Below are 21,047 nucleotides of genomic sequence, written 5' to 3'. Positions count from 1 at the left end.
TCCTCCTGTTACTCCCTCAGCAAAAATCTGAAATTCTGCAAAACGTTTAGGACTTCGGTAGAAGTATGAGTGGAGCTCGTGGACTAGATCTTCAACTTTTGACACTGTAGGGAAATTGCTTACAATTCTATATGCTAAATTCATTCGATGGGCCATGCAGTGAATTCCAACCATGTATGGTGCAATACTAGTTTGTAATCTTGCGCAAAGACCAGTCCTTTGACCTTGCATTACTGCAGCTCCATCAGCTCCAACACACACTAACTTCTTGGCAATTGTCAAGTCATCCATACCAGCAATTTCATTCAAAGCTTTCTTAACTTCCAAATATAAATTTTTTGCTGTTGAATTGCCCCTCATTTTACGAACACAGAGTAGATGAGCTCGACGGATGTGTTCTTTTACGGTATACACATGCATACAAACCCAAGCAGTGTTATCTACCGCAGTAACTTCATCTATGGATAATGAAATGAAATTTGACTCTTTTACACTCTCTTGTAAATTTTGCTTTTTCACCTCAGCGAGACAGTTTTCCATTTCCCATCGAGCGTTTATTGACCAATGTGACATAGGATAGTGAGGAACATTCAAAAAAGATAATAAATTACTAAATTCTGGGAAATCTTTCATAGGACGCCTCTCGACATAATATGAAAAACAACACTCATTTGAACAGTCTTTGCTAGGTTTGCATCTTTCGCTGCATGTTCAAGCCCAACCTTGACTGTATTTCGAAATCCACTACTACGAATCAGTGTCATTTTGTGGTTATGCTCTTATATTCCTCGGCATACTTAACATGAAGACATTCTTCCTTTGATTTCCATCTTACTACTCGTGTTTTCTTTCCATCTATGATATGTTTTTCATAAACCTTACCAATATGCTTTTCTCTCTTTTAGTTTTCCAGCTACAAATCTTACACCTGCATTCTGTTGGTTGTTCATCATTGTTTGGGACTGGTTCAATGAATGGGTACTTTGCTACCCAATCAATCTTAAAACTCCTTGTCATCTCCCACTCTCGCCCCAATTTTACTTTCCTTTTTCTTTTCTTCCTACCAACATCATCTTCAGTACTAGCATTTGCATTCGAGTGAATTATCTCATTGTGTTTATCCCTTAGAACATCTTCTGTCGTGTCGGTATTGTCATCCTCATTTGATGCATTTAACTCAATGACAATCCCACCTTGTGGTGGTGGTGAGCTACTGTGAAAGGGTTCTGCAACTGCAGAGGTTGATGGACCAGAAACTTTGCCAATTCCAAAAAAAGACTTTATGGTACTATCTTTAAGTTTAAGTTTTGGGCGTTTTGATGGCCTCCCAATCCCTTCAATTTCACCGCCCTGAGGAGTCTTACCCTTTTTTGACATCCCAATCCCTTCACCACCCTGAGGAGTCTCACCCATGTCTGACTGTGACATCTTGAGTCTTGACCTCTCACAACGAATTAAAAGTTAAAACTAATACTATCAAGTATGAAGAAATGATTACTCACCTTTATGCCTTCTCAATTCTCTAAATCAGGAATCAGGAATGAATGTCTGGGCCTGTGTTGCAGGATTGTAACTCTGGCCCTCCGCCCTACAATGAACTTCGACTTTCCAACTCAATTTGTGGAATGCGAATTGAGACTCGAGACTCTGAGAGCTCCCAATTTACTAATCAGACACGAACAAATTGTAAGAAAGAGTGTAAGAAATAGTGTATTTATAGCAATCCATGATTGCATTTTTGGCGAATTGCGCGGGGCCCGGGCGTCGCAATTGCCAATAAACATTTAATTTAATTGCATTTTTGGTGAATTGCGCGGGCATGCAATGAATATTTAATTTAACCAGGACGAAATGGGTCCTCGAATGCTTATAATGTTTTAATTGATATTGGCGAATTTGGCCGATGCGTGCAATGAACATTTAATTTACCATTAGGTCTTGGGTACGTGGTCATTTTACTATTGCATTGCGAATAGCGGAGGTGATCTAATACCCACATCCGAGTGATTCCAGGCGAATATTACGGGCATGCACGTCGACGGTGTGTGGTCAATGGCGAAACCAAATTACAAATATTTGCATTGTTCTTCAAAATTCCGAGCGATTTGACCACGATTGTGCCCCTCACTATTCGCGTGGAATTCGCCAATTGGCGAAGATTTGCCACTAAAAAAATCTGCTAAAAGTAATGCTCATGGGGGTTCAAACTACTTTTGAATTGTTGACCTCAATGAAAATCAATGGTTTAAAAGCAATTTTTGGCTCCACGATTATTACAAATAATTGGTACATTTTATCTCATAAACAAAGAGGGCTATTAGATTATTTTAAATTAATAGTAGATACTAAATAAATTAGAGTCTACCCCTTAAACTCATTAGTGATTTCTACCTTCAGGCCTTTGTGTTTCTATAAAAAACTACTTTTTTTCAAAATGAAAGGATTTGCAATAGTAATTAATGTATACTCTTATTATTTTCTAAGATTCACCATTTTTTTCTACTAAAAAAAATTGATATAAAAAAATTTGCCAATAAAATTAAAAAATTTCTTTAAAAAAAGAAAAGATTCGCCAATAAAAATTATTATTTTTTATTACAAAAAATAAATATTCGCCAAGATCTTATACAATTTTTTGAGAGGGGGTTTCTTAAAGTTATCATTGCCTCTAAGAGCTTCTAGATTATTGGGGTAATGCCATGCATATTGTGGCCACATTCCCCTTGGATAGTTCTACTTTCTACAGTTGTTCTTTACCTCGTGGCTGATGACGTGATCGTAACTTCTCGGCTTGATGCTCATGGTCCCCTTGGTCCCAAGATCCTCCTTACCACTTTGGCAACATGAGTGGTTCACCTTGGTGTCACTTTGCCTTGCCTCCACCTGGAGGTGCTGCCTCCGAGTGACCTTTGAGTGAGGTGGGACCATTTGTGGGTGGTGGTAGTGGATGGTCGTCAAGTGACAATGGTGGTGGTTGGCCCAAGTCTTCAAAGTGGTTCCCTCAAATGGCCTTTTCTATTTCTTTGACACGGAACGAAGACAATGATAAACGAGAGGGAGAAGATAAGACATAAGACTCAATGATTGGAATCCCTCTTTGCCTCCCACCAGTGTTGCTCTCACCACTTAGCGATTTTTATTGTTATTGTTATTTAGCATTGAACTCTTGGGGTGGCCTTGTGTCGCCTAACTTTTTTTTTGTGAATGTGTATATTTTATAATTGATAGAATTTGACACATCTATTCATCAATTTTTTTTATAAATATAAATAATGGAGATATTTTTTACACCTTAACATAATTTTCACAATAAAATTATATTCTTTAAAGCACAAAAATAACTTAATCCTAACATCTAATAATAAATCTTATTAAAGACTTATCCGATACAACTATTTCCAAATTAGATGATATATGAATACACTTATACTTAAAAGATAAAGATATATATTATTCACCTAAAAGGTATAAAGAGAAGTAATCCAACAACAAATGAACAAGTAGATATTTGTAGATAACTAGATAAAAATAGATATTAGGAAAAAAACATTTTTTTAATTTATCCAAAATTAAAGAAATCAAATATATTGTAGACAATATTAATGAAAACAAACAGAATTTTCATACATTGATTTATTTTGATCTTTATATTAAAAGACATTTGCCTTCAATTATCTTAAATACCTCGAGGATATTAAATATAAGAAAACCTCTATACCAAAACAAGATGCAATGATTAGACAGATAATAAAATATATTTTGAATAATATATTGGAAGGGAAAAATACAGAATATAAAAATTACATTTATTAATGATAATTATTTATAATATAAATTAATTAATTTTAAAATATTAAAATCCATAAAAATGAAAATGAAGATTACTTTATTTATTAATTTATTTGCAGTAACAGCAGTTTACAGAAAATTTGGATTGAAATTTAATAATGACAAATTGAATTTCCTTGGGTTAAAATCTGAGTGAACATGAAGACCTACCCAAGATAAATTTTATACCTCTAGGTGTCAAAATTGTCTTCAGATTCCTGGTTGAGGAGGAACTTGTACATTAAAATTTGTGTCCTCTCAATATGCTCTGCATCCACTCACTAAAAGATTGCTTTTCATTTAAGACCAAAGGAAAAAAGAAGTAGCAGATTTGTAGGCATAATCATAATGAAATGACTGTACAAACTCTAACAAGTTGTATCATACAAAATTATTCCAATGCTTTTGGACATCTTCAACCAGTAAACAAGACGAATTGACAATGCACTCTTTTTTGCAAAGAATCTTTGCCATTGATATTCTTTGAAAGGGGTTCTGCTTCCTCGAAGGCCTCTGCAAAATTCTCTACTGAGTGCCTTGTTTGAAATTGGAGAAACTGACTTCTATAATTCTGTTTTAAAAAACCCAAACATCAAGCATGACAAGCGAAACAGTTTTGAAACTGGTTCTGGGATGGTTCTCTTGTTTGTCTTATCTCACTGAATCTCATGCGGCTGTTTAATTCTATTTTCTGCTTAATTTTAAGCAATTAAGTGTTCCCATGCAACTTTACAATTGTGAAAAAAGGGATAATTTAGAATCTTTCCCTATTTTGGTGGAGCAGCTATTGTTTAGCAATAAAAAATAAGCCATGGAAGAAAATGGGGGTTAATTTGCTCTCCCTTTTTTTTTAAGATTTTATTTCTATTTTGTTTTTCAAATTTTAAGTGCACAAATTAGTATTGATACTATTAATACAAAGTTAAAATGTTTTGTTTAAAAATAAGCAGCAAAAATAAATATTCATGAGCTAGCTGCTTCACAAATATATTGAGCAGCGGCTGCTAGCCAAAATAAGCTAAGCAGACCATGGGAACATGCCCTAAACCCAGGAATTGAAGGTACTAAACATCGATCAAGTGGAAATGCAGCAATAGACCAATATTTGGTATAGAAAATTCTAAAATCATAATTCAAAGTTAGAAAATAATATAAGATCAGATAGAGATCAGAGATAGAGAAAATAGACTAAAATCGAAAAGATTGCAATGCAACAGAAAATAAACATGACAAAAATGACCAAAAAACTATGTGAATATTAGATAGAGTAAAAAATAAAATAAATAAAAAATAAGATACTACAAATAATATTAGTGGATTGGAATAAGAATCATCAGCATAATCTACAGCAATTTTCCAAACCACTGGGTCATAGCATTTAAGCCACTTGGTCTTCAATTAGTATATAAAACTGCGAAGTTTGGTTGTAACTATTCTGGCTTCAAAATGGAACCGTCGTACATCAATAATACAATAGTTGTGGACTATCCTCCCTGTTACATATGGTTTTGGAGTCAGAATAGGCATGTCCACTAAGTTTAAACCTGAAATCAAATGTTACCTATAATTCTTGCCAGTTTATTGGTCCAACAGTTCGAAATGGAAAAAAACAAAACTATATTTGAAAACCAAACCCCTCTTTCTTTAAGTATAGCATATTAAAAATCAATTAGTCAAATGTATTCAACCAAATATTTCCAGTGGACATAATTTCAGCAAGATTATGTACTCTGGATATTGTTGTTATAATTTCTGATTGATGATTAAAACTTATACACACAAATTTTATGAATTGTGAAAATCTTTTCACATTAATACATTTGAAATTTCAACCAATGTCATCCTGTGTATGCAATGCATCCTAATCAATTGGATTCATATTGATAGTTACAATTTTTTCATGGTGTCCCAAATTAGCTACCAACAAGGTATTGTAGAATTTTGTAGCTATCCCTGTAAAATTAAATAGATACAGTAGAAAAGAAAGAAGCAAAACTTGCAAGAGAAAACTAGACAAAAAAATAAAGGAAAATAAACTCTATTAATTCATTGTACATTTACAACTGAAAATATGCAGATTTATACAAAGATAACCACCGTAGACAACTATTAAACAAAGTTTGTGGTGAAAGAGGCAGAGCACTATTTGCTTAGTTGGGCTTATACAAATATCATGCAATCATGATTGATGCCTGCAAATCACGGAGATGACTGCAAGAAAATGGAATTACCACCGCTAGCTCTGCATGATATACACCGCTAACAGGTATATCATAAATAATTTCAGAAATAAACTATGTCATACATTACTCCATATTGGAATCCTCTGTCTGTACGCCTCCGTATCCATGAAAACCATTAAATTCAAAAAAGATAATTTACACCCACTAAGCAATGGATCACCATCTTGACTGATAGGCCACGCAGAGCTGTTACAGACAGAGGCCCTGCATAAACCACAATATCTGAGAAATGACAGAAACTTAGAAAACTATAAAAAAGGGTTTTTTTAGGCCAAAACCGAAATGGGTACAAAATCAAATAAAAAAACGCTAAAAAAAATTAGCAGTGTAGAGGGACCAAAATCTGTAAGAGCCGTCGTCGCCTCCAAATCAACACTCCCATTGTCGTTAACGTCAACACACTGGACTTTTTGTGGCTTTCCACACGGAATTTGTCTTCTTGAGGTACGTTTTATTTTTTACTCTGGAAATGAATGAATAGTTGGATTGAATGCTACGTTTCTGAACCAAGCATTTACAGCTAAATCTTGTGGCAGATCCTATCAGCATTTTGCTCGGTTCATGAATTCATTTTTTAAATTATAATAAATAGAGTTGACGAACTCGCAGGAAGAAGGGTACAGAAAAATTAATAAGGGCAGTTGAGGATGGTGGGAACTCGCAAGAAGGGTAGGGAAAATTTAATAAAGTTAGTTGAGGGTGGTGGTGGATTGAATTCTTAAATCTATATCAGATTTGGATGATTTTTTTGGGTCTTTGTATGTCACTTCACTGTTAATAATTGTTGGACTCGTCTATTCTGGTTTCAAAAAGACAGTCTATTCTGGTTTCAAAAAGACAGTATGGATTGACATGTTAGTCACGCATTTTACACTGTCGATTTTGCAATTAACGGCTAGCATGCTGTACGAAAGATCTGTTTTGGAGCTAGAAACACAATAGAAACTTGAACCCATGTTCAAATTTAATTATTAAATTACATCATATTTAGAATGGTAATTCTCATTCAACGTCACCTCTAATTAATATTTTCAACATTATTCTAATTTTTGTTGAATTACATTATTTTATTTTAACTTTTAAAAGTACTTCAAAAATAATTAACAAACTTATGTCAAATAGTTTATTTTTTTATATTATATTAACATTATTAAAAAAATAATTACTAACAAGAGAGGTGGTCTGTTCCTAATGTCGCCTTGGATCCCATTGATGTATGGGGTAAACAAGATGACTGGGATCCCCCTTGGCCTCCCACTGATGTTGGTTGTTATTGTTATTGTTGTTTAGCTTTCTAGGCACTCTCCCTCGGAACTCTAGGGGTAAACTTGTGTCCCCTTATTTTTTATTTTTGTGAATATGTATATATTTTATAATTGATAGAAATTGATGTATTGATTTATTTTGAAAGACCTTTGCTTTCAATTATCTTAAATACATAGAAGATATATTATTATTATTATTATTAGTTTTTTACAAAGAAAATATTAATGTAGTCATATGTTTCATTAGGTGTTAACAAATGATCCATGATTATTAGTTTTTTACAAAGGGAATATTAATGCATTCATATGTTTAATTAGTTGTTTATGACACGATTTTGTCTTATTTCATAAATTGACATTATTTTTTATTTAAAGAATTGTAAATCAATAAATACAATTTTTTTAATAATATTTTAGACAATTATAATTTAATGAAAAGATGCAATAAAGAATATGAGAGATTGTGATTAAAACAATTAATATATCTATTAATTTAAAGTCCATGTTCCAAAGTCAAGAGCACACTAGGGCAACAAAGTATGGAGACTAGTCATGAATGCTAATTAAATTATCACCACCACTAAACATAATTATTAAATTACATCATATTTAGAATGGTAATTCTCATTTAACATCACCTCTAATTAATATTTTCAACATTATTTTATTTTAACTTTTAAACATACTTTGAAAATAATTAACAAACTTATGTCAAATAGATTAATTTTTTTTTATTATTTTAACCATATTAAAAAAATAATTACTAACAATAATATTTTAAATCAGCCACCATATTACGCACATGGTTGAGACCGTGACCAACTGAGCATTGATTTTATATTGAATACTGCAATATTCGACAATCCCAAGACTTAATGAAGTCTGTATCAATAGAGATTATCAGTAGTTCCTTTATGTGGGTGCATCTAAACTGTGAAAAGTCAGAAGGTTTATCAGCTGTGCATTGTGGTTATCTGAAGTAGAATTACAGAGAAAATAAAATGGCTGTGCCATTGGTTTGGGTGGCAGCTGGTTCACAGGAATTGTGCTGCTCTGAGCGTTTTCAACCTTACAACCATGGTGGGTATGTGGTATCTAGGATTGCAGGAACAAAACTAATCACAAAACTTGTATCACACACAAAACTTAAGAAGAATAGAGTGAGATTGTCTGTAAAAGCTGCCTCGGAGGTCTCTAGTGCGCATTTCATATCAGAAAGTGTGAGCAGGACCACTGATCTGGCTGGTTTGGTGACATATGATTCAGGAAGGCCTATGCTGTCATCAGAAAAGAAAGCGTATGATGTTGTGCTTAAGCAGGCTGCCATGGTGAAGAAAGCAGAAAAGAGTCAGTTGTTGGATGTGAAGCCACACCTGGTGCCTACTGGGAACTTGCAGATCCTTAATGAAGCTTATGCGCGTTGCCGAGAAGTCTGTGCTAATGCAGATACAAAGACTTTCTACTTGGGTACTATTTCTTCTTCTGATGTATTGGTTTTCTTTTCTTAGGGGAGGGTACCAGCTGTTACAACGATTTTTTTTTGGTTTTTTGTATGTGATTTAAATGTTTATAGCTATTGTTTTGACTCTGGTAGTTGCATCGGATGTTGTGGAATTCTTATGGGTGCAATTTCAAGTTGACGTCCAATACATATTCTCTATTGTCCTTTAACCATTTGCTTTGACCACTATAAAATTTGCACAGGTCGGGTATCTTTAAATTGGTATTGGGTGAAACCTCTAAATAACCACTTTTTGACCTTTGTACACAATGAATCATCCAGCTTTTTTCATAACAAAGATAACCAAAAAAAATTGTCAAAATGGATGTACCCTTCCCCTACTTGGTAAATTGTAAACTAGTCTTTATCATCAGTTTAATTGCTCTGCCTTGTTACTAGACCATAGTCTGGTGAATCAATTTATTGTATTGATTTTTCTGGCAACCCACTTAAAGAATTTTCATGTACTTGGAAACATTACGGATGCCTATCTGGAAAGGAGGAGGTTGCTTTAGCCCCTCCGGCAGTAAGCCCTGCAGATCAGTATATAAAATATGTCCTTCATTTTACGTGGAGAAGCTTACTGCCCTTTGTTAGTTCTTTGTGCTTCATATCCAAGATTGCAAAGCATGGTTTGTTTTCATTCTCACAAATTGTCAACTGCATTTTGAAACTTTTACTGTAGCAAGTTGATTACAAGTCCGCTGTTAGATCTTTTGGTTAAGAACCCGTATCCATAAGAGCGGAGTTATGAATTCTGTTCTAGCTTCTGGGTCTAATCACAATGTTCTTAACAAGTATATTGCAAGTCTCCTTTTTGGCCTTTGGGTTAAGAATCCATATCAGCAATTATGAAGTTATGAGTCTTGTTCTAGATTCTGAATCTAACTGCCGAACCCTTGAGAAAATAGTTTTGTTTGATCTTCAGGTTGATCTAAAAGTCCGTGGATGCCATTGTGAATAAACAAGAAGGAAACTGGGAGCCTTGCAGAGGAACCTAGGCAACGTGCCACCCCTCTACTTAAGGGTCCATATTCGCAAGTACAAATTTATGAGTACCAGTTGAGCTAGGAAAGCTAATTTGCTCACTTCTTATAACTAACAATTTTGTGTAGTCTGCAGCTTTACATTAAGAAAAATTTGAGAAGGACAATGAATAGAAAGTCTAGAAACTTAGGTGTCTTAGCAAAGAGGAATATTCTGGTTTTCATACTTGTCAGGTAGTGAGAACTGACTTCAAGATACTAATCCATTTCTTTGTTGTTTATTTTTTCAGGAACGTTGCTTATGACACCAGAGCGGCAAAGGGCAATATGGGCAATTTATGGTAAGCGCCAGAATTAAAAGAAAACTGTGTACTTTTATACTAATCCCTTTGATCAGGACAATTTAGAATGCTTTTGTATAAAAGGGTACTGAATTGATGCATGGGTAAGAAAGACATAGCCCAATGTATCACTAAATACAAGTCGTATTATGTAAATATAGCAGAACATGTTCCGGGTGTGTTAACTCTCATGCCCTTGCCAGTTCCAGTGAACAAAGAGGAAAACATTTCTATGAGTTTTTAATATGTTTCATAGAAAAGTACAATAGAATGACCAGATCTTGTTACTACTAGATTGACTAACTTGGATGGCCAATTCATTCCATGCATAACGAGCCAAAGTGCAGAAAACATAGGGAACCGTTGGATTGTTGAAACTGTTAACTATTTTTGGTCTCCCAAAAAGTCTTGTGAGTAATAGGAATTCAAAATTAAAATCATTTATGGAAGGGCTTATTTAAAACTTTGGGCACTCAGTTGAGTTTCAGTAATTGGATCCATTGACAAACCACTGAGCAGAAAGATAAGATCAACAACGTATGAAAGACATGCATGGAACTTTTATTACTGTCCGGCAAACTTGATGGGAAGAATATCTTCCGTTTGTGGAGTTTCTTTAAGAGTAAGCATTTGTCTATAATTCTGACTCCTTTTGGGACAATGGATGGCTACGATCCATTTGTTACAACAGAACTAGTGTAACAAAGTTCAGAAGCAAGGGTCCATTAGATGTAGGAGTGAGTTAAAACAAGAATATGGATTTACCTCTAGTTAGATATGTTAATTAATTATGTATGTTACTCTATGAGAAGGTGTGTAATTCCATTGCATGGGTGATTTGGACTGCATGTCTAAAAATGTGCCACATGGTTCATGTCAGTTTTATTAAAGAAGACATGCCCTCATTTTCATAATAAGTTGCCACCATCTGATATTATGCTAAAATTAGGGCTTCCATACATAATTTCATAGGCAAGTATTCAAACTTTATTTAATACATTTGGTATGCATGGCTTTGGCATATGTTGGAAGCTCCATTGAATTTTGCATGGGTAGTGTTAAATTCTATGTAGATGTACGAGGGATGAACCCTCTTCGTTTCGGCAAGGAATCCCTTTTTGTTGTAATCATAATATAGTGTGTCGCAAGGGATATAAGGTACTATGAATAATCTTCATATGCTTGTATGATTGTGGCATATGGTAGAGACATTTGTGCGTCACAATTGGCCGGGGGAAATCAATAGACTAAAATGGCACTGACCTTGAAGGAGGAGTCTGATCGGAAGGTTTTGGTAGCCATCATTCTTTCCCTAATAGGATAATGTAGTCCACATATCAAATAAATAATTGCATTAACCTTAAGTTTGCATTTAAGCGTTGCCTGTGTATGAGTACTTTCTGTTGGTGTTTTAGGTTAGAACACAATTTCTATAAGTTCTTTATCTAGTTGCGACTTTAAGTTATTTTTACATTCCAGACTTCTGTCACTTTTTGGTCTGGCGATTTAAGTGCTCTAAATCACCACTGTGTCAGCAGGTAGTACCTACAAAAATCATCTATGTAATTTCTTTGAGAAACTACGTTGATCTTGCTTAAGTTCTGATAGATGCATATAACCTTTTTGGATAAAGATTAACCATCCTTAGATTAATGTTCTTTGATGAGTATTGCTTTCCACCACATTGAGCAGAAATTGCCTAGCTTGTTAGTATGGAAGCCCCTCATAGTTTTTGTATATAGAAAGCATCTTCATTAATCAGTTGGTTCTCCTTAAGCCTTTTATTGATATCCCCAATCCAACTTAATAAGGGTGAGACATATGCTACCATTAGGGAAAATGTTTATAAAGTTTATGTCTGCAGTTGCACTACATGGATTGCCCCTTGTAGAGACTCGAACATACAAGACATGCCTTATGTTGTAGTCATTTCCTGGAACGTGAATGCTATTTCTAGATGTGATCACCTTAACATCTCATAAAGTATGATTCTTCCAATTTGGTACTCTGATCTGCTCACCTGAGCTTAGGATGTTTATGAAACCAGATACATAACAAGCATAATTTTTGAAGACTAGTGTATTGAAGTCATGTTGACATAGGATTTGATGTTTACTTGTCCTATATATTATAGGAATCGGGTAGATAGTTTTCTGTTCCGAGAGTTTTGAGGCTCACTCTCTTTATCAGTTATTAGTAGTATTACAGCCAACAGTATGGTTCTTCATTCAAGCAATCTTCCTTGAGAAGAAGACCATGCAAATTGGCATAGAACTTATTTCAAATAAATACTGATGATCTGTAGGACAGATTGTTAGTATCACGATGGGTTAACAGAAATGGTTGCATATCAAGGTTGATGCAACAAGAAGCAGAGTTCACTCTCAATCCTTTGGTGCCAAAACTAACACAAATATTACATCTCAACAAGGATGGCGTGAGGTTATTAAGTAATAACAATAGCTTATGTTCATGACCAAAGGAAAACTTCTAGGCTTTGATATAGTTGTTCAATGTCCTTGTAGAGACAATTTTAGATAAATATTGGTGTTGTGCCTAAGGAGCATGTTGATAGAGAAGACATTGATAGACAAACCACTCTAGGAAGAGATATCGTTTCAACTTCTATAATGGTTTTGTCACTTATTGAAACCTTTGATGTCAATGCATCACAAGCATTGTGTGTCAAGATGAGGATGACCGAAAGCCATTTATTAGCAATCATAACTTTGTTTACCAGTTGCACGAGGCTTGACTGAGACAGAAACAGTGCTAGATAGCTTACAGTTTTGTGTGAGGGGTAGTCTAGCAAAACATTAGGAATCAAACAGACTTCGGAAGAGTAACCAATTCCCATAGTGGTGACAATTGCATCACATGTACTTGTACTTATGCAATCAATATAATATTTCACTCTATAGTGAAGCAATAAAATATGAAATATATTAAATTCAGGTTAGTTGCTGTGATTCACATTTGAACAGGGATATCCTAGAATATGTATCCTCATACTACAGTGAGATTTATCAGAAATAACTTATCCTTTGAGCATCCCTATGTATTAGAGGTAACTTTGTGTATGACCTTCTGCAGGACTCAAGATAATTTGGCCTCTGAGACTCAAGAAGGGAAGTGTGATGATTCTTGAGGTTGTGGCTCCTCAATAAATTCTTCTAATTCCAATCCCCTAGGCTATGGAAAAAAAAAATAACAAGAGATATCCATGTTAATATCTATTGGTGTTGCTTCAATTTCTTGCAGTGAATAATTGTTGCCTCTGCAATCTAAATGATTATTGCCCCTGCTACGGAAACATTTGGAATAATATTTTGGGTCTAAGACAATAAAGGTATGTCAAGCTTTAATGTTCTTGATGCAACATTTCTTTGGTTTTCGAAAATTCTTGCCTAAAACTTTTAGTAGATCATTCCTGCATTTATTACGATTCTTATGAAAGCAGCATGAGGGATAATTTTTGGTGTGGCGGTGACTGATGAAAAGTCATTCCCAAGTATCAGAACAATACATTTGAGAAAATGGAATTTGATGGAGATAGAGGGAGATGATGAGAACCAGTCAAATGGAATGTATTGGAAATGGTTAAAGTTGACATTCCACAACTGAGCCTTGGTGTCGACTAAATACAATAATAAATATATATTAGGATGCCAAAAAAAGCAGTTAGAAATAGGAACAGCAATTCAAAATAAAACTAAGAAGATAAAAATAGGACTTTTTTTTGTTTTTAAAAGTAAGGCTATGTTAATAGTGTTTTCTTTTATTGTTATAAGTAGATGTTAAAATCGTTGTTATGATAGTAGGTAGCAGATAGAGAAAAGAATTAGTGAGAATGTAGAAGAAGAGAATTCGAAGTTTTGATTGTAAGCTCAGAAAGATGCAGTCTTGAAAGGATTTAATATCTTGTGGATAGAATCTATGATTTTACTTTTCTGATTTCTGGAAGTTTTAATACTGCCCTTGTTCCGTACAAGATTTCCCAACAAATCTGGTAATGGAACTATAGTGCCTGGCCTGTTTAGAGCACCCAAAAAAGGGGCAGCTTATCCAAAAAAAAAAGACAATAGAGAGAAGTGAATTAAAAAAGATGTGAAAGTTACAAACGATATAACAATACAAAATTTGAGTAGAGAGGGAGGAAATATGCACCCTAGCTAAAATTAATGTGTAAGAACAAATATGTGCTGTTCCATTTACAAGAATCAGCTATACTCATTTTCAAAAGTAAGAGATGAGAAGGTTGTACCAAATGGCGGTTGGTATATCAACATGTTTCCAACTTTAGCCAACGTAGTAGTCATATAGGAGCAGTCCTGACATCTGAGGTGTAGTTAACTTGTAGCGGGCAATTTTTTGATCTGTTTTCAAGGGGTGTTGCAGGAGAATCCATCACAGTGAAGAATTCTTGCAAGTTGTATCCAAAATGGTGCAGAACAATCTTGTTGGCTAGTAGTTAAGCTCAAATCTGGACAGTCAAAAAAGATATGAGAAGCTACAAATTTGGAAGTGGAGACTGTTCAGCAGCTAGCTTATTCAAGTTTATTGTTATTTAAAATTTTAAACAACTATCTCACATGCCAATGGAAATGAAATCATAATTAGTTTATAAAGATGTGAAGCAAATAGTAGCATTGCTATCTATGCAAGCTTATAAATGGATGCACATATGTGAAATGGTGGACAATCACTATGCTTATCAAATTTTGAGTTTTGGAAGTTCAGGATTTCAGATTCCTGGAGAAGATTAGAAATTTGGATTTGGGAAATTGTCAAGGACAAACTTAGTTGAGGGACCTAATGTCACAAATGCCTGAAATTTGAAATCAAAGTTGTGTAAGTGCCATGACATCTCAGGAAGATCAAGCTATTTCCAAGGTTGCAAGAACCCAATAAACCTGTTGTACCACTTCTTTGGAGGCACATAAAAATTCTAAGGTCCAGGTCTTGGAAAATTGGGGGTCAAGAATCTCATAATTTGAAATGCTGAAGATGCCAGAGAAACCAAAATACTTGAAAATCTAAAATAGGACCAAGTCCATAAGCCATTTTTGGTTTTGGAGCATTCCCTCATTGTTGACAAGATCTCAAAGGTATCAAGATTCAAGAGTGAAGAGCCTGAAGATTCAAACAACGAAGTCCAAGATTTTGGAAAATTTGGGAACCTGGAAGGATAAAGGGATATGAGAGACAAATAAATCATCGTGGTATGTAAAAGCCCAAAACCCTAAAGTAGAAAAATATACTTCTTCCACTACCTACTTCAGGAGCACAGATCTCAGAAGATTAACAAGAAGTAGCAGGGAGAAACCTGAAGGCCTGAAGTCTAAAATCCTAAATAGGAAATTATTTTATTAATTTACTTGCAATAGGTGAAGCGCTGGAGGAGCTATATGAGAAGTCAAACAAACCACTCCTAATGAAACGACCAGTAGCAGCTCAGCAGACTAAAGAATACATCAGCAAGTTTAGGAGAATGTGATCCATTGTTATATAAATGATAATAAAATACTTTTATCTGGGCAACTGCATGACCAAGAATATTCTCTCTTTTTGTAACTCATGTAACTGTTGGTCCTGGAAGCTGATATGGACAATGATAACTTATAAATATGTCAAAATGAAATGGAAAAAAGGGCTTTAGCAGAGACTTCTTCTGCTATATTATTTTAGTGCATTTTCTTTTTGTTTCTATGACATTGCACTTCTGCAACACACCCTTGTAGAAGTGGAATTTAAAGAGGATTCTTGTCCCCGGAGTTTCTTGGAGATCTACATTATTGTCAGGGGATGTTTGCAGTTATGGAAATCCAGATATCTATTGATGATGCGGTAGGATGTTGCAAAGTGATTATAAAATCATAGTTTTCTTGAGATTTAACACTGAAAAAAGTCACGTGTAGAGTCATATTCTGTTGTGCATTTGGGCAAGAAAATGAAGACCGAGAAATAATTTCAATTATGTTATGTTCATTTGTCTCAATAATTAAAGGATCTTGTTGAAGAAACATTTGAACATGTGTTGACTAGTTATTTTCAGTTTCTGTCATATAATTTGTGAAAAATTTCATATGCTGCTGGTTAAATGAAAATTGATGATAAAGCTAAACATATTGAATGGTCATATGTCAAGTTCAATAGTTAATATGTTAGAGATGTTTGTTAGTATGTTAAATATCATCATCATAGTGATTATGTTACATTCATTACGTCAAGGCTCACATAATCACCATGTAACATATCACTATGCAGCAACATAATACGATAATTTGTTAAATTTGTCAACCACGACATAATATTATTTGTCATACACACAGGAGATAACCTTCATAATATGTGTTCGGTGGAGAGAAAATTTATTAAGGGTCCAAATGATACATTTTAAGATATTGGAATCTTCGGATGTGTAGATTGTATGGTAATACAGTGATGATTAAGGTCAGGAAGTAAACACAACCAAGGTTGGTAGCAACATTCAATGTTGGCCTCTATATCTAACAACACAGGTCTCTTTGGGAGTACTATCTATAAGAGATCTACACTCATCCACGCTGATAATTGCACTATCAATTAGGTGAATGTTACTCCTGCTAGTCAAAATGGGTTAGAAAAAGGATGTAGTTAATCTCATTGAGCAATGCCAACTGCATAACATTGATTTCCTGAATGTCATTGTTTCTTTGAGAAATATGTGAATAAAGTCCAGTTCGGGAGAACAAAAGGAAAGATGAAATTAATATTCACAATTGGCCACATTGGGACGGTAAAACGTAAAATTATAGTCACCAAGAAGCCCGATAGGGAGTGCTAATGGATTGTCAACAAGAAACAAAATATAAAGTGCAAGAGAACAAAAAAAGTAGACATGGAAGTTCTTTCCTTAGTGTGCTACAACATATTCACATGACTTAGAATCTAGCAAAGTTACGAGTTGCTGGATAAGTGGTTAAAAGTTACATCTACTGCTAGCCCAAAACTAATAGTTACTAAAACCATCAAGGTAGAATATAACCGGCACATTGGGGAGATGTTATTCTTTAGCAAGGAAATGTAAAACAAATGATGGTGTGGCTGAGAAAAATGTCATGTGAAAATTTTCCATGAAGTTGAAGGAAAGAAGACAAGATGAATGGCAGGAAAGACTTGAACAACTTCAATGGGAGAAAGAAAGAGAACTTGAAGCGTATTCAACGTTCAAATACACCTAAGACAATATAAGGAAAAGATACAACCTCGTCACCCATGTCAGTATTTATTACATGAGGCGGTTCATTGAACAACAAAATAACAAAATTCATATTGTAACAATTTGGTGCATGCAAATACTGCAAGGGAGATTATTCTCCAGGGATTCGAGGCTTTGCAAATATAGATGAAATTTATGTAATACAGTTTGATATGGTTGTAAAACGTTGACATGTGTTTCACATACTTCTTGATCTTCAGGTTTGTCATGTACTATTACTCCAATGTTTTGAGTTCCAGTCAACAGTATGGAAGAAATGGTCTGCTGGAGGTTTATAATACCCTTCAGTAATCATTTTCACGTTCATTAGGATGTACCTCCGATGCATCGCTTCTTAGGTTATTAGCTTTGTGAAACATTATCGATGATTTTAATCTTTACACTTTCAGATTTAGGAGTTCTACTTTTTAGGTCTGTATCACACTCATCATTCGTTTTGATAACCCTTCTTAGGCTGTATAACTGCTAGCAGCTATACTATGCAAAGTATATCAATATTCACTTCTATTATTCGAGAACTACTTTTTTCGTTTGTTAGGTGACTTCTGATTTCTCTGATACTTTAAGTCTATAATGTTTTGTATCCTGATCTAACATGCACTTATATTATTCGTGGGCTACAGTTTTAATTTTTAGGTACCTTCTAATTGCTTCTTATACTTATTAAGTCTATAATAGATTGCATACTAATCTAACATTTAACTTTTATATGCAGTATGGGGCAGCAGGATTGATGAACTCGTAGATGGCCCTAATGCTTCACACATCACGCCAAAGGCACTTGATCGATGGGAACAAAGGCTACAGGACCTTTTTAATGGTAGTCCACATGACATGGTTGATGCAGCTTTGTCGGATACAGTTGCGAGATATCCTGTTGATATCCAGGTTATTACATAGCCTATATGGAACCCATATTAATGTGACTTGGAATTTCTTGTGGTATTGAAAGTGTTTCCTGGTGATTTGTATCAAAGTATATTAGATCCAGACTTCAAGGTCAAAAACTTGCCTTGAAAGTGAAATACTGAAATCTGGCTCTGCTGGCATTCTTGGGCATTGTTTATCTTGCAATTTACAGGATGTCTTTGCCTTCTATTTAATCCATTGATGTGTTCTTTATTATTGTTGAATGGTAGTTCTACGGGATGACCTAATTTGGAATGTTATATTCTGATCTACTTTTTGCATTTCTTTGCTGGTTCTTGCTGGTTGATAAGAAGGCTGAATGGATTTTATTGATTCCTGTCTCTTTCAGCTATTTAGAGATATGATTGAGGGGATGAGAATGGATCTGACGAAATCTCGTTACAAGAATTTTGACGAACTCTATCTTTACTGCTATTATGTTGCGGGCACAGTTGGATTGATGACTGTTCCTATAATGGGTATCGCACCAGAATCACAAGCAACAACAGAAAGTGTATACAATTCTGCGTTAGCGTTGGGGATTGCAAATCAGCTTACCAACATATTGCGTGATGTTGGAGAAGAGTAAAGCATACTCTTTTTATAAATCAGATAGAAGTTCTATTAGATCATCTTTTTCTAGACTTTGTTTGACTGAATGAACATATATGTTTGTCTTGTTGTGCAGTGCTCGTCGTGGCCGGATATACCTACCTCAAGATGAGCTTGCACAAAGTGGACTATGTGATGAAGATATATTTTCTGGGAAGGTCACTAACAAATGGAGGTCATTTATGAAAGATCAGATCAGAAGGGCAAGAATGTTTTTTGATGATGCAGAAAAAGGTATCAATGAACTTGATAAAGCAAGTAGATGGGCGGTACGTAAGTGTTTTTATAGATTAACTGGAAAGGAGTTTCATAAGGCTTATCCTGAATGTTTTGTTTTGATTTGTTGGGCAAAATAAGTACTCTATTTGTGTGCTTGCAGGTATGGGCTTCATTGATCCTTTATCGCAAGATATTAGATGCAATTGAAGCTAATGACTATGATAACTTCACAAAGCGGGCATATGTTGGGGAAGTGACAAAGTTAATGACATTACCTGTTGCTTACACCCGATCCCTTGTTCGTCCTCCAACAACTACAAAATCGGCTCCAATGTTAAGAACACAGTAGCCTTGGGGCCTTAAGCATATCATGGGCATGCGTGGCCGTACATTTTCACCCATGTAACCTCTGCAAGGGCTCACGAGAATATCCTAGAGAAAAGGGTTTCCTTGCTGTACAAGCTCTGCTTTCATTCTTTAAGTTAATAAAATTAACAAATTCTACAAATTCCAGAACAGGAATGTTGGGGAAGTTTGCATATCCCAATTCTTAATTTGTCTCTATTCTACTTTGCCATGACATCCTAATAATATCCTGCTAAAATATTTGGAAGTTCCGAGTATGTTGTCTTCTACTGGTAGCAGTTAGTAGAATTACTCTAGACTCGCTGTACTAAAATGTAAAATCCGTCCCTTGGCCACCACAATTTTTTATTTATTTTTTAAATATACTTGGCATCCAACTTAATTGACCAAACATTTTTCATCTAGCTTAGAAGTGTTGACTTAATAACGTTTTGTTCATTCTAGTGATGTCAATGTGATGAAACCACTTAGGGGAAGAGTACCACTAGTTGAGCATGTACCAATCGTTGTGAGGGTGGTTGATACCTTTTGTTCCAAAAATTGAACAAATAAAACCTATTGTTTGAAACATAAAATATCAATTTTTGTTAGAAAATGTACCAATAGTTGTTAGGAAATGTACTAATATTGTAAAAAGTAACAAATCAGGTTCAATGCCATATCAGCTGCACAACTATTGGGGCCTCTTTTGTGCACCTATCAGTCTCACTTTTTTTTTGGGCTGTTTGGACACCTTGGCAAAAAACATGCTGATGTGGCACCATACTTGATGATGTGGTGTTGAAAGCTTAGTTATAAGCAGGGGACTTGCCAAGTAAGCTACTGTAAAAAATTGGGAGTGATTTGAAATTTCCACATAGGATTTTGAGAAGCGCGAAGTTAAGGTGCTCAACTACTTGTGCTTTTCACCTATATGCTTATTTCAAAAGTGTTAAGCTCTCTTAATTAGGATCATCCCTAGACCTATACCTAAGCCTCCAGGGTTCATTAGTGTTGATCTTGCCTACGTATTCTCTCATGGGAAGTCAAAGACTTCGTAGTTTGCAATCAAAGGGAGTTCATTCACTCTTCTCGATAAGATCTTTGGTCTCTCATTAAACCTTGACTATTTATTAAGTGAATCTATTAACTTAGTCCCACTACTATAAAAAGATATACATTGACATCTCATGTTGGTTCCATACCTCTCATCACCAATCATTATTGTACAAACATACACATATACACAAGGGTTATATCACTAATTGCACACATAGTTATTATTTCAAGCATGCATCACATATGCATAAAGGACTAATTCATACACATCTCAGATACACAAGACAACTAGCTCCAACTTACATCATATACATAGTGACCAACTCCCATATTTGTGATTGGCTCATATAAAGCATCACAAAGATAATAACGATTGACTCATACAAGCATCACAAAGATAACAATGTTTGGCTCATATAGGTATCACAAAGATAACAATGATTGACGCATATATAATGGCTAATTAACACTTGTCCAT

General features: G+C 34.7%; 1 protein-coding gene and 1 long non-coding RNA gene across 3 annotated transcripts; one reads left to right on the top strand and one right to left on the bottom strand.

Moving 5' to 3' along the window:
- Positions 1 to 5,850: 5,850 nt before the first annotated feature.
- Positions 5,851 to 19,579, bottom strand: LOC131051786 (uncharacterized). Its single transcript, XR_009107205.2, has 2 exons — positions 19,441 to 19,579; positions 5,851 to 6,275 (listed from the first exon to the last, which is right to left on the bottom strand). It is a non-coding gene; the product is annotated as an uncharacterized LOC131051786 (long non-coding RNA).
- On the top strand, positions 8,104 to 19,514 carry LOC131051785 (phytoene synthase 2, chloroplastic). 2 transcript variants are annotated; one of them, XM_057986389.2, is made up of 6 exons: positions 8,104 to 8,803; positions 10,114 to 10,164; positions 18,141 to 18,313; positions 18,684 to 18,919; positions 19,023 to 19,180; positions 19,326 to 19,458. In XM_057986389.2, exons 1-6 carry the CDS (start codon positions 8,338 to 8,340, stop codon positions 19,370 to 19,372), a joined length of 1,131 nt encoding a protein of 376 aa, XP_057842372.2. In that variant the 5' UTR covers positions 8,104 to 8,337; the 3' UTR covers positions 19,373 to 19,458. The 2 variants fall into 2 exon arrangements, with proteins under 2 accessions (XP_057842372.2, XP_057842371.2); XM_057986388.2 differs by having other exon boundaries at positions 8,108 to 8,803; positions 19,023 to 19,215; positions 19,326 to 19,514.
- Positions 19,580 to 21,047: the final 1,468 nt, after the last annotated feature.

The sequence above is a fragment of the Cryptomeria japonica genome, chromosome 11 (genome assembly GCF_030272615.1).
Source record: "Cryptomeria japonica chromosome 11, Sugi_1.0, whole genome shotgun sequence".
NCBI lineage: Eukaryota > Viridiplantae > Streptophyta > Pinopsida > Cupressales > Cupressaceae > Cryptomeria > Cryptomeria japonica.
The sequence above is the reverse complement of the archived record's forward strand: the minus strand, read 5'-3'. Positions and strand labels throughout refer to the sequence as shown.